At 39.4% G+C, this 13,407-nt stretch overlaps 1 protein-coding gene across 6 annotated transcripts in view; it reads right to left on the bottom strand.

Annotated features, from left to right (window-relative positions):
• CFAP20DC (CFAP20 domain containing) overlaps positions 1-5,888 on the bottom strand; it is a 250,019-nt gene extending 244,131 nt beyond the window's left edge. For 2 of the 6 annotated variants that reach the window (XM_059161355.1, XM_059161354.1), the window contains exons 1-3: positions 5,489-5,885; positions 3,064-3,153; positions 283-376 (exon numbers count right to left, since the gene is read on the bottom strand). In XM_059161355.1, coding sequence (XP_059017338.1) covers positions 283-376; positions 3,064-3,153; positions 5,489-5,509 — 205 coding nt within the window. In that variant the 5' untranslated portion in view covers positions 5,510-5,885. Of the gene's footprint in view, positions 1-282; positions 377-3,063; positions 3,154-5,488 lie in introns of those variants that run through there. The other 4 variants (XM_059161358.1, XM_059161356.1, XM_059161359.1 and 1 more) reach the window with 3 other exon arrangements.
• Between the last annotated feature and the right edge of the window lie 7,519 nt (positions 5,889-13,407).

A 13,407-nucleotide genomic window follows, 5' to 3' on the forward strand; every position in this document is an offset into this window, starting at 1 on the left:
TTGGGTCCCAAGGTTGTGGGATCAAGTCCCATATGGGACTGTGTGCTCAATGAAGAGTCAGCTTGGGATTCTCTCTCCCATATATATATGTAACTTAATATATATATATAATATTTATGTATACATGAAATCTGGCATAAGGTTAGATTCTAAATTAAAAACAGACCTACTACTTTAGGTTAACAGATGCCAGTAAAAGTCAAACTAATGTCTGTGTGGTAGCCCTAAAAGTATAATTTAAAAGTCAAATGTTAAATTTCAATATAAAAAAATCTTACTTACGGATTTGCTTATTCTCCTTTGGTAACTGAATTTTGTTTGTCTGGCTGCTGCCTTCCAGGACAAACACAAAACTTTTAACTTCTTTATCAAACTCCTGTAGAACAAAAATAAAAACAATGATAATTGGAACATATTTTATTTGGCTTCTATCATAAAACTGGAGCTGCAAATCCACAGGGGAAAAAAGTCCCAGATTCAAATGACTTAGAAGTTGGGCCTTGATGATACTCTTACCCTGAAAACTGCTGGGAATTGGAATACAGAAGCTCTTGTATGTCACTTGACAAATCCTCTATCGTATCAAGAAACTCTTCCTCCAAATAATAAGAAATTTCCTAGTTTCAGGGATTCCAAAGCTACTAATTTAGAGTTTTCAGAATATAGTTACCCTTCCTCTCTTTTACGTATCCCTGTCTAACAGCACAGGCTGAACACCACTCCATATTATCGTATACAAAATCACCTAACCTACGTTGTATCTGGTTCATAAGTTCCTCGGTGTCTGGCCATGGCTCAAATGGAATTAATCATTGCCTTATTTCCCTAGTGCTCAACCTGAAGTTCGATATATCACCTACTGAAAATCTGTACTAATTAAAGTGTTACAATTAAGATGACTTTAAAAAACTATTGTAGGAGAGGGGCGCCTGCGTGACTCAGTTGGTTAAGTGTCTTTCTTCAGCTCAGGTCATGATCTCAGGGTACTGGGATCAAGCCCTGCGTCAAAAGCCATGCTTCTCCCTCTCCCTCTGCTATACCCCCTGCTTGTGTGCATGCGCGCGCTCTTTCTCTCTGTCAAATAAATAAATAAAATCTTAAAAAAATAAAAAAACAGACAAACAAACAAAAAAAAACTGTGGTAGGAGAAACATAAACAGAACAAAACCGAACCTGAAAATAAAAAGCCTTCTTATATGTGACAGTCTGATTTACATAACTCAAAGTGGTAATATAGATGGTTATTTTCTCATCTTGAAGCAAATTACCAATAAAGACCCATTATAATATTTCACAGATCCTCCCAATTTTCTTTTCTGTATTTGTTAAGAAATACATTGTAACTAAGACTGCTAAGCATTAAATAGCATTCAAATAAATCTGTATTATATCCATCACAACAGCATCTCTCCTGTATTTGAAACGAACACACACAGACTGACTATATTATTTCATCTATACACAAGTTGGTCATATACTTAAAACCTTTCAACAGCTTACTCAAATCAAACACATGGTCCATAAACCCTCACCTACTCTGGCTGCTATGTGGTTTTGCAAACTTCAGTCTCCTACCTGGCACTCTCTTTTTTTTTTCCTCTGTATTCTGGCCTTAGTAGCCTTCTTCAAGTTCTTAAAAATTCTAAGCTCTCTCCTGCACAAGGAATTTGTATGTGCTTTTCCTTCTGCCTAAAACTCTCTTGCCTCCACCAGCCCCACAGAGTGCACAGTTAGCTCTTAGAGATCCAATGTCATTTCCCTGGGGAAGCCTTAAGTATGCTCCCTGCTCTATACCCTCCCAGCATCACTGATCTCTCATTCACAGGAAGCTGTATAATTTCAAGCAAGCTGTTTACTCTCCCCATGGTCTCAGTTTTAGCATCCAGAAAATTGGCATAAAGTACCGATTACACGAAACTACTGTATAAATATATGTAAGATATTAAATCTGGGCTTGGCAAACAGTAAGCACTCAGTTAACAGTAGCTTTAAAAAGTTACCTATAAAACAATGTCCATAGAAAGGCGTTTTTCTCCCAGTTGAATAGGAGAGGAGTGAAAGAGAAAGGGGATAGGGATAGATATACGTTTTTAGTCTGGTGGCAGCAGGCTGAGGTAGTTTCTATTTGATGGCATTAGTTTTCCCCATGAAATGGGGCATAAGGTCTTCTGGTGAGTCAGTAAGAGGACCTGTCCTGGTTGTGGACTGAGGGTGGGGTTAGAGTTGGGGGTTGAAAACCTGAAGATAATGGAGAAATAACCGTTTGAGAGACTAAGAGAACATAAGAGGAGAACTTTCCAGGCTGTTCAGGTTGAACTTATAGTATTATTAATCTAAGAGGTTATCAATTTTTTTTTTTCTCCAAAGTTAGAGGGGCTCAGAACCCCGCTCAGAAAAGACAGAGGACTGGTTATTCAGAAACGGTTGGCCTTTGCGAGGCCAGCATGATGAAAGGACAAAGAGCAAGGGCATTCAAGCTTTTGCCTGGGAAGTGACTGAAATCAGACTCTGGATTCTGGGCTGGAGAGGAGAGGAAAGGAAGACAGAGAAATACATGCCTAAATGAAACTAAGCACCGGGGAAGCAGAAAGGCCAGTGGTCTAAAAGGTCTCAATTAGGCTGAAGAATAAATACAATGAAACTAAGAACTGAAGCTTGGGGTCAGAGAGGGATGTCTCAAGGTCTTACTTAGCCATTTCAGACGCCCTCCAGTATACTGTGGTAAGGTACAGGATGTGACAGTGGGAATGGGGACTGACAGAGAGTGGAAGAGGTCATTAGTGATGAAGAAATCAAGAAATCGAGAAGCGCAGGGTCTGGAGATTTTCCTCACAAACACTGAAGTCCCCTAAAGTAACAGCTGAACTTGGCCTACAGAGATGTATGCCAAAGTCTTCAAATGACAGAGGAGTGGTTTCTGGGAGAGCTGTAGCTAACAGGGTCATGAAAGGGTTTTTGAATTAACAGTAACAAGAGTTCTGAAACCTCAGCAAAACCTTTTTCTTATAACCTTAATTCTCCTTTCTTTCTAAGATTTTAGTGGCTCTAACTTCAAACACTTACTTTCCAAATCACAGACGGACTGCCAACGATCTTCCATTTTGCTCCAGGATTTTTGCCCTGTGCACTAAAGATTTCAACGAATGCACCTCCCTGGAAAACAAAAACAACAACATGTTTAAATTAAAGTGAAAGACAATGCTAAAGAGGAAATGTGATCCACCACACAGTGTATAACCACTGTTGCTGGCATCTGTCTGTTAAATAGATCTGGGAGGAAACATTATCCCTGTTATTAACTCCTATAGCATACCTTGATTGTACTTAAGCCACAACCACTCTGATTTGGGTCACCTTGGATAAATGATTTAAGGAAAAAAATTTTTTTTTTTAAAGAATGATAAACATCAAATTGTGCCATACAAACCCTACAGTCTCTCGATCTGGGGTTCGTTTACTTGCCATGTATAAATCATGCTTATAAAACATTCTATTCGTCTCTGACTAAAACGTTTAAACTCAACTCTAGAGCCAGGTTAATAAATTCTGGTAAGTTATCTGTGGCTACAAGCTTCCCAGTCATACTGACCCAAACTCCCATACCAGCTTTGACATTTATTAACTACCTGACCTTGAGAGTTATTTAATCTCTTGATGCTCCATCTCTAAAATGGGCTGTTGGATTAGACAGGATAGTAAACATAAACCATCAAGCACAATACCTTGTACATAGCAAGGACTCAATAGTGCCAGCAATGATTAAATTTAAAAAACGGCAAATTGAGTATTTTGGTACTGGTTAATAAAAAAGCTTGGGACTGAATGGGTTTGGGAGTATGATTCTTATTCTGAGCATTCCCATCTTTTTATATAGCTAATATAAATTGATATGGAAATCTATAAAATTTGTATAAGAAAATAAGAAAAATAGAGAATCATTTGTATAGACGTGCTATGTGTTCCCTATTGTAAACCTGAGAACATGCAGGGCCATGTTTACATAAAAGTACTAAACACATTACTGAATATCAATAAGCTTTAATTATCAAAAAAAGGAATTAAGGTGATTATCTCTGAGGAAGAGTTAACTGCAAAAAATTGAGAATCTGAAATGAAGATGAAATATGATTTTCTTTTATGGCCTATTTTAATTATAAGCCACACATGGGCAAATCTGTCTGATTTTTGTAAAGAATTTCCAGCTTTTAACTTTTCTCAATAATATAAAGATATTTTTGCTTCTGAGCTTTAACATTATGTGCAACTGTGCAATTATGTGCAAACTGTGTGTGGTTAAGAATTACTATAAATTACTATAGCTTCTGGGATTAGGCCATATCAATAAAATTTTTAAATTTGAGGCAGTTTTTGTTTTGTTTTGTTTTTAAAGAGAAAAATCCTTGTACCTGGTGAAATATCCACCCCCTCTTCCTTCTGCTTTCTCCTGTTTTCTTAATTTTCCATTGTGGGCATATACTTTTTAGTAACAACAAAAATTGAGAGGAAAAGTCTCTTAAATTGTTCTAACACTAATGATATCAAATGGGAGTAGAAGAAAAACAGCAGACTACTTGGAGGACACTCGTAAGAAGGCAAGTAGCATTTGATGAAAAGGTAGAGGCCACAAACAGGTAATCAATGGAGGGCTGTGCCAGCAAGGGGACAATTGTAAACAGAGAATGTAACCTCAGGTAGAAGTAGGAAGGAAGGGAAGGAGACTACGGTGAAAAAAGGAGCAGTGCGTCCAGCGAGGTGAGGAGAGCAAGCCATGTTTTGAAGACACTGAGATACTCAAGGTGACCCAGAAGCAGTTTCCCCATTGTGATCTTTGGACCATGTGCATCAGAATCAACTGGGGGAAGTTTTTACAGATACTCTTATTCACTAGAATGAGAGTCAGAAAATCTGCATTTTCACAAGAACCCTCAAGAGATCCTAACGTGCCCCCAGTGTTTGAGAAATCACTGACCCCAGATTTAGGGGAAAAGAAAATAGCACGTAGCCAAAATCCTTATTTTCTTTCTTGGTTTAACCCGCTCATGTATTCACTCATTCACTCTATTCTCAACAGCTTCTGAGACATCAGTGTGTATCAATGGTGAGTACCCAAGTAACTTGTTAAAACTCAAGATTTACGGGCCCTGCGCTCACGATTCTGATCCAGAAGGTCCGAGCTGGGGTTTAAGATCTGCATTTTAATCAGAGTTGCAGGCAATCCATACACCTTGAAAAGAACTGAGTTGGAGATTGAACAAAAGCCAAATCATACGCCCAAACTGCGGATGCTTACCCCTTTTTTCTTTGGGGGTCAAGACCACTAATCCAGAGCTTCTTTCTCACCCGGGGGGAGGGGGGGAACAACAACAACAACAAAAAAAAAAACGTGTTAAGGGGGAGTGGGGAGGGAGCTTTGTCCTCACCCCCAACACGAACTACTTCACCCAAGAGGAGTATGCTTTAGATAGGTTGGAGCGCCGATTCGGGTTACCTGGTACTCATTTTTGAACATTCCCGCAGGGGGCCTGGGGCTTGGGGGACACGGTGTTCAGGGTGTCCAGAGAGAGGCGTGACCCTGACGGCTGGAAATCGGCGGGCGGGAGCCCCGACGGCAGGGAAGGGCTTCGTGCGTCGCCCCGACTCTTCTCAGCCCCCAGTCAGCTCCACGTCGAGCCCCCGCCCGGTACCATCGCGGCCCCCGCTTTCGGGGTGACCGGACCGGGTACTGGGAGGGCGCAGCTACCTGGGCGGGCTCCGGACGGCCCTTCGGGAGTGACTGTATGCGTAACCTACGTAACGGGGCGCCCAGCCACAGAGCCACGGAAAACCGCCCGGTCGCCCGGGAAAGACGGGCGCGCTCCCACTGCCGCCCCGCCCCCGAATTCGATCGGAAAGGGGCGGGGCCCGGCGGCGCCGGCGTTCGGGCCGCACCCATTGGCTCCCACGAGGCGCCTGCGCTTTGAGCAATTTGGGCTTCTCGCCGACGAACAAATGCGACTACGCGATGACGTCGGCGTTGCCCAGGCAACTCAAGGTGTCTTGTGGAGACGCTGGACCGCTCAACCTGTGACCCGCGTTCTATAAGGTCGTGACCTCTGTTTGCGAAAAAGCGTGAAATGAGCATGGTTTAAGAGCTACCACAGATGCTGGACTCTTCTGGAGAACCTGTCACGTCGGTTTGGTCTCTCTTCAGTGTAAACACTGAAAGCGGGTAGGTTGCTGAAGGAAAGAGGCACGGAATCATGGAACCCTCGCATGGCCTTTGGTTCAAAGGTTTTCCAAACTCGGTTTCGTTGAGGCAATAATAGAGTCAGTTAGTCCCATTCTTTGTTTCAGAAGGCCCACTGAAGCAGGAGTATTTATTGCACATGTTCAAAATCCAAAGTTTTTTTTTTTTTTTTTTTTTTTTTTTTGCTTAAAATAACTACATACATTACCGAGCCAGGCAGTGTCCTAAATTTAACTATTTGGTTACTTCATGTAGTTTCTATGTCAGAACCACTCTTAGAGGGTAGGTATTATTATTGCTTTTTGGCTCAGAAAGGTAAAATAGCTTGTCCAAGGTCCCATGGCCATAAGTGATGGAGCTGGTTTAGAGCTCTTGTCTAATGCTGTACTCAAGGCTGAGTTAGGTGAATGGTCAGCGTTATGAATAACCAGGTACCACTCAAGGAGCCCCTACTACAGGCCAAGTGGTTCACAGGTTCACAGCCATGTGAGGGTAAGGATTAGTCTCCTTTCAGTTGAGAATATTTCATTTCAGAATTGATTAGAAATTTACTCAAGGAGGGGCGCCTGGGTGGCTCAGTGGATTAAGCCGCTGCCTTCAGCTCAGGTCATGATCTCACAGTCCTGGGATCGAGCCCCGCATCGGGCTCTCTGCTCAGCAGGGAGTCTGCTTCTCTCTCCGCCTGCCCCTCTGTCTACTTGTGATCTCTCTCTGTCAAATAAATAAATAAAATCTTAAAAAAAAAAAAAAGAAATTTACTCAAGGATGTGTTGTTATGATTGAGCCTGATATTTGAATTCATCGAGAAGTCTTAAATGTTTGTGTCCCCTACAATATGCCAACCATTGTGGATCATGTACATCATGAGAAAATGAATGGTATCTGAACCTGCCCTTATCAGGGCTAAGAAAAGAAAAGCTGATAAGGAACAAACTTACTTGAACACTAAGTTTAATACCAGATGTTTACAAAGGTAGAGGTGAGGTTGTTGCTTAACTGTAAATTGTAGTATAATATCCAGGATCCCTGATTTCTAGAGCTCAAAGGTAGTTCAACAACAGTTTTTGGTTAGACTCTTTGCTGGAGGCTTCAGGAATTATGGCCAATAGACATGGTCTCTTGTCTTGTAAGACTTATCTACTGGGGGACATTTATGCATTCACTCATTTAGCAAATAATTCCTAGGGATGTAATATATTCTAGACATTATGCCAAGAGCTAGATGTACAAGGAAGGCCCCCTCTTCATGGAGCTTCCACATTAGTAGGAGTGGGACACAATAAACAAGTGAATAAATAATTACAGCTTGTGATAAATCCCATGAATCCAGTGGTAGGGAATAACACTGGAAGGGTCTATTAGTCTCCTGTGGCTGTTGTAACAAGTTACCAGAAACGGGGTGGCTTAACACAACAAATTTATTCTCCCACAGTTCTGGAGGCCAGAAGTCCAAAATCAGGGTGTCAGCATGGTGACACTCCTTTGGGGATCTTTGGAGGAAAATCTGCTCTGCCTCTTCCAGCTTCTTGTGGCTTTTGGCATTCCTTGACTTGTGACTGCATCTCTCCGATGTCTGCCTCCATGGCCACCCTGCTTCATCCTGTGTCTTCTCTCAGTGTCTCTTACAAGGACTACTGTGATGGCATTTAGGGCCCACTTGAATAATTCATGATTATCACTTTATTGCAAGATCCTTAACTTAGTAACACCTGCCAGACCCTTTTTCCAAATAAGGAAACATTCACAGGTTCTAAAAGGTGCATGGTAGACATCATGGAGGTCACATTTTTTTGGCCTAACGTAAAGGGTAACTTGGACTCCAATACAAAGTAGTTTTAGATAAATACTGTAAGAGAAGCAAAAAGTCAGTGGGAGTGCAGAAGGAATCTAGGGGACATCCTAAGGCTTTTAGCAATCTACTTGGGTCTCTGTAAAGCATGTTTTAACACCATAACTGAAGATCCTCTTCAGTTTATTCTTTATCCTCTTAATTTTTTCTATATTTATCATTATCTGAGTTTGTTTGTTTATGTGTTTATCATTTGTCTTTAGCTATCGGAAGGTAAATTTAATGAGGGCAAGGGTTTTTTGTGTGTTCATCATTGTATCCCAACCACTAGAGTAGTGCCTGGCACATGGTAGGTGTTTTATAAATATGTATTTGTCGACTAAATTAAAGGTACCTTGTCTTTTCAAATTCACCATGTCCAAAACATAATTTCTCTAAACCTTGGCCTTTTCCATCTTTCCCAATCTCATTAATACCACAGTGCCTCCGGCATCCTCACTCCCTGTGGTACAGAAGCCTCCCAAATGACCTCCACTGATTCCCTACCTTCTGGTATGTTTGCCCTTTGTGGAGTGTCCTGGACCTAGAGACTCACTTTCATGAATACAATATGGTGCTGAGATGTCATTTCCAACATCAGGTTACAAAAAGACCGTGATTTCCTTCTTGCTTGGCTTTTCACTCTCTTGCAGTGTTTCTTCTCCCTAACTCTGTCCTTACTTGAAGGAAGCAAGTCACTATATATTGTGAGTACCCCCAGAAAGGTCCATGTTGCAGGGAACTGATGTCTCTGGCCAACAGTCAGTGAGAACATGAGGCCTATCAACAGTCACATGAGGGCTTCAAAGTGAATTTTTTCCCTGGTCAAGGTAAATGCATCCCTGTCAATGCTTTGGTTGCAGCCTTATGACTAAGCCAGAGTCAGAGGCACTCAGCTAAATTGTATCCTGATTCCTGACCCACAGAAATTATGAAATATTTATTGTAAACTGTTAAGTTTTAGGGTGATTTTTTATATCACAACTGATACTTTCCCCATGCCCAATACATCACCCAAACCTGTTTTGTCTAAATACCTCTAAAATCTACTTCCCTTTGCTCTGTATGCTGTAGTCTGTACACTGATTTACCTGTGGTTTGCTCTTCTCTGAATACTATGATATCCTTCTAATTCATACACAATGTTGACCTCCCCTCAAATACATCTTTATAATACACAAATCCAGTCATATAAGTCTCTTGCTTCTAACCCTTTTGTGACTATAGAACCTATCTTCCTCTCCAGGCTCAATATATGGTATGCAGCCGCCTTTATTTCAGTCACATGGAGTTTTCTTTTTGTTCTTCCTGTTCAACATATGTTCTTTCCCTGTAGGGCCTTTGTGATGTTCTCTTGAATAGATTACTTTTGCTACCTTTTTTTCTTTGGTTAAGGCCAACTTCTGTGACAATAGAGTTTAGATCAAGGGTCCCCTTCTAAGGAACACCGTCTCTAATATCCCTGACTTGATCACATCCCCCTATTTATAGGTTTCTGTAACATCTTAGCCCTTAGCAGTTCTGAAATATTTGAAATTTTATTGTGTTTATAATATTGGCCATCTCTGTTGGACTGTTGATTTCAAGGAAGTAGGGACCATGCCTGTTTTGTTTATCTTTGCATCCCTAGTGCCTGGTATACTAGTACAACCTTGTACCTGCTATAACAAAATAGTAATCCTCCTTTGAATGAATGAGTAAATGAGGAAGGGAGGAGATGAAAGATGAATATATTCTTAAAAGACAGCCATAGGCTTTGATGTTGAGAGAATAAAAAGAAAGCAATTGCAAATAGATTAAGGTAAATGGGTGAATTAATCATCTCAATTTATTGATGGAAAAACTAGTTATAGAGTTGAAATGATTAATCATAGTATCAGTAATTGTCATTACTCAGGGTTTTTTTTTAATCATCTGCTTATTCAATTTAAGGCTAGAAGGAACCAGATAATTTATTTCAATCTCCCTGTCTCCTTGAGAGAAAGTAATTGTCCAATGCTCAATTGTCCAAGGATTGGGTCATTGAGTCATTTCCTAACTATACAAGTTTAGGAGATTTATAACTGGACTTTGACTAACAAATGTGTAATAGGGCCTCTCAAGGCAGCAGGCAGTTCTAAAGGCTGCCTGTCTCAGATCAAAGTTGCCTTGTCTATGGTAAAATCTACCCTTACCACTGTCAGTGGTGGCTGTAAAGCACAATAAGAATGTATGCTACTTTAACAGTATGAACTCAAAACCAGAGATGGCAAGAGATCCAATTTTATAATATCAAATGCTTGTGTTTGATTTGGATGAATGCAAGCCATGACTAAAATCTTGGATTTGACTATGGCATCTGACTATTGGTTTCAGCTCAGGTCATGATCTCAGGGTTGTAAGATTGAGCCCCTCATTAGGCTCTGTGCTCAGCATGGAGTCTGCTTGAGATTTTCTCTCTTCCTCTTGCTCTGCCCCTTCACCTGCTTGTAATGCTTGTGCCTGTGCATGTGCTCTCTCTCTCACATACATAAATCTTAAAAAAAGAATAATTAACCAGGTGGTGGGTATTGGAGAGGGCACGGATGGCGTAGAGTACTGGGAGTGGTGCAAAAACAATGAATACTGTTATGCTGAAAAGAAATAAAAAATTTAAAAAAAAGAATAATTACCAAAATCCAACCCTGTCACTGAAATAATAAATGAGCAAACAAAAAAACCCCCCAAACAACAACAACAAAAAACCAGCCTGCCCAAACAATTTTGTTTAAGCCCAGTTATTTATGTATGTTATAAAAGACAGTGAAACATTTTCTCTAATTGCTGTAATTTTTAAAGAAGTCAGTACATTTAGTAATTGTGTTAAATTGCTTAACTTAATTTGACAACATTAAGAATTAGTCACTTCACGAGCTTTAAAAGTACTTGTCTTTGTTCTACAAAGAAAGTAATTTGGTGGTGTATTAATGTTATTAAAGGATATTGGATGATATTTAAAATGGAATAGACTACTTTTTTGAGAGTGGTGGAATCTTTGTATGTCAATGTAGTCATTCAAGTTAGATGGCTATGATTATCCATTTGACAAGAAATAGTATTCTTTTGAACTAAGAATATACAATATTTATTACAGTATAGTTGTAGTTTGTATTTTGATTGCAGTTCATAATCAAATTACTTAGCATAATGGGAAGGAAAAAAGATACTGGTTTGATGATCAGAATTTATTTTGCTGCACAATAATCTGCTTAATACTCAGAGGGTTTTTTTTCCACATTATGGGATAACTTTATGAATGGCACTAATGCTAAGTTGATAGAATTATTTAAGAACTGTGACTATTTTACAGTTTGAAGGAATTAAGAAAAATTGGTGATACCTGACTCATCCATTTGACTTTTGATTTGAGAATAGCAATGTCTTCTTTTCTCAGGCAGGTGTGGTATGGGGAAAGATTTTGAGGATTTTGCTGATGGTAGATATGGTCCCCCCATCTCTGTTTTCTGAGGTCCTAAAGTGACGCTTTCCTGCCTTTACCTTTAGATGACCAAATACTTCAAAATTCATGTATAAACTTGACATTTCCAAAAGTAGCTACTACCAGACAATTTTTTCAGGGGAATACAAACAAACAAATAATTCTAGTAGTTGAATGTTTAGGTATGACTGCTTCTCTAACTAAAACAGTTTTATGGAATAAGCACTTAGATTTAGAAAAATGAAATATTTGTAAAATGCATCTTTGAAAAGATTAAATGAAGTGAGTGGATATTTAATACCAGTTTGTTTTTAAGTATATAAATGCTCTTCTTTAGTCAGAAAAAGTTGAGTTAGATCTTAGTAGCAAGTTTTTCTAACATAGCCATCCCTATCCTAAAACCAGTTAGTGTTGACTCATGGCTATAGAAAAATGGATACCCACATGCAAAAAAAAAAAAAAAAAAAAAAAAAGGTGGGGGGTTGGACCCTTACCATATTCTACATTAAAAAAAAAGAAAAGAACTCAATGGATCAAAGACTTAAACATAAAACTTAAAATTATAAAACTATGTTTTGGAAGAAAACGTGGAGGAAGAGCTTCATGTCACTGGATTTGACAGTGATTTCTTGGATGTGATGCTAAAACTACAGACAACTAAGTTAAAAAAAGTTAAGTTAGACAACATCAAAATTTAAAACTTACATGCAGCAAAGGACGTGATCAACATGAGCAACCTAGGAATGGGAAGAAATATTTGCAAATCATCTGATAATGTGTATATTTAGCGTATACAAAGAACATCTACAACTCAATAAAAACAACAGCAACCAAGTCACTCAATTAAAAAATGGGCAGGGCGCCTGGGTGGCTCAGTGGGTTAAACCTAGGTCTTCGGCTCAGGTCATGATCCCAGGGTCCAGGGATAGAGCCCCACATCAGGCTCTCTGCTCAACAGGGGAGCATTCTTCCCCCTCTCTCTCTGCCTGCCTCTCTGCCTACTTGTGATCTTTCTCTGTCAAATAAATAAATAAATAAATCTTTTTAAAAAATTACCATATGATTCACTTCTGAGTATATATCTAAAAAAATTGAAAACAAGGTCTTTTTTTTTTTTTTTTTTTTTTTTTTTTTTAGATTTTATTTATTTATTTGACAGAGAGAAATTACAAGTAAGCAGAGAGGCAGGCAGAGAGAGGAGGAAGCAGGCTCCCTGCTGAGCAGAGAGCCCGATGCGGGACTCGATCCCAGGACCCTGAGATCATGACCTGAGCCGAAGGCAGCGGCTTAACCCACTGAGCCACCCAGGCGCCCTGAAAACAAGGTCTTAAAGAGAGATTTGTACACACATGTTCTTAGCAATTTTATTCACAACATTCAAAAGTGGAAACAACCATGTTCATGGATGGATGAATGGATAAACAAAATGTGATATATACAATCAATGTAATATTTTTCAGTCTTTAAAAAGAAGGAAATTCTGATACATGCCACAACATGGATGAACCTTGAGGATTTTATGCTAAGTGAAATAAGCAAATCACACACACACACACACACACACATACACACACTATATGATTCTACCTATGAAGTATATAGAGCTGTCAAAATCATAGAATCAGAAAGTAGAATAATGGTTACCAGGGAATGGGTGGACTACAGAGAAGTAAGAAGTGATTATAGAGTTTCAGTTTTGCAAGATAAAAAAGTTCTGGAGATTGATAGCATGACAGGATGAATATACTTAATGATACTGAACTGGGCACTTAGAAATGTTTAAAAATGACAAAATTTTCATATTTTTTTACCACAATTAAAGCAATTTATGGGGGGAAGGAGCTAATAAGGAAAAATGTCTTAAAAAAGGCTCCTTAGAAACAGCTTAAGAAATGC

Source organism: Mustela lutreola, chromosome 2 (assembly GCF_030435805.1).
Source record: "Mustela lutreola isolate mMusLut2 chromosome 2, mMusLut2.pri, whole genome shotgun sequence".
In the NCBI taxonomy this organism is placed as follows: Eukaryota; Metazoa; Chordata; class Mammalia; order Carnivora; family Mustelidae; genus Mustela; species Mustela lutreola.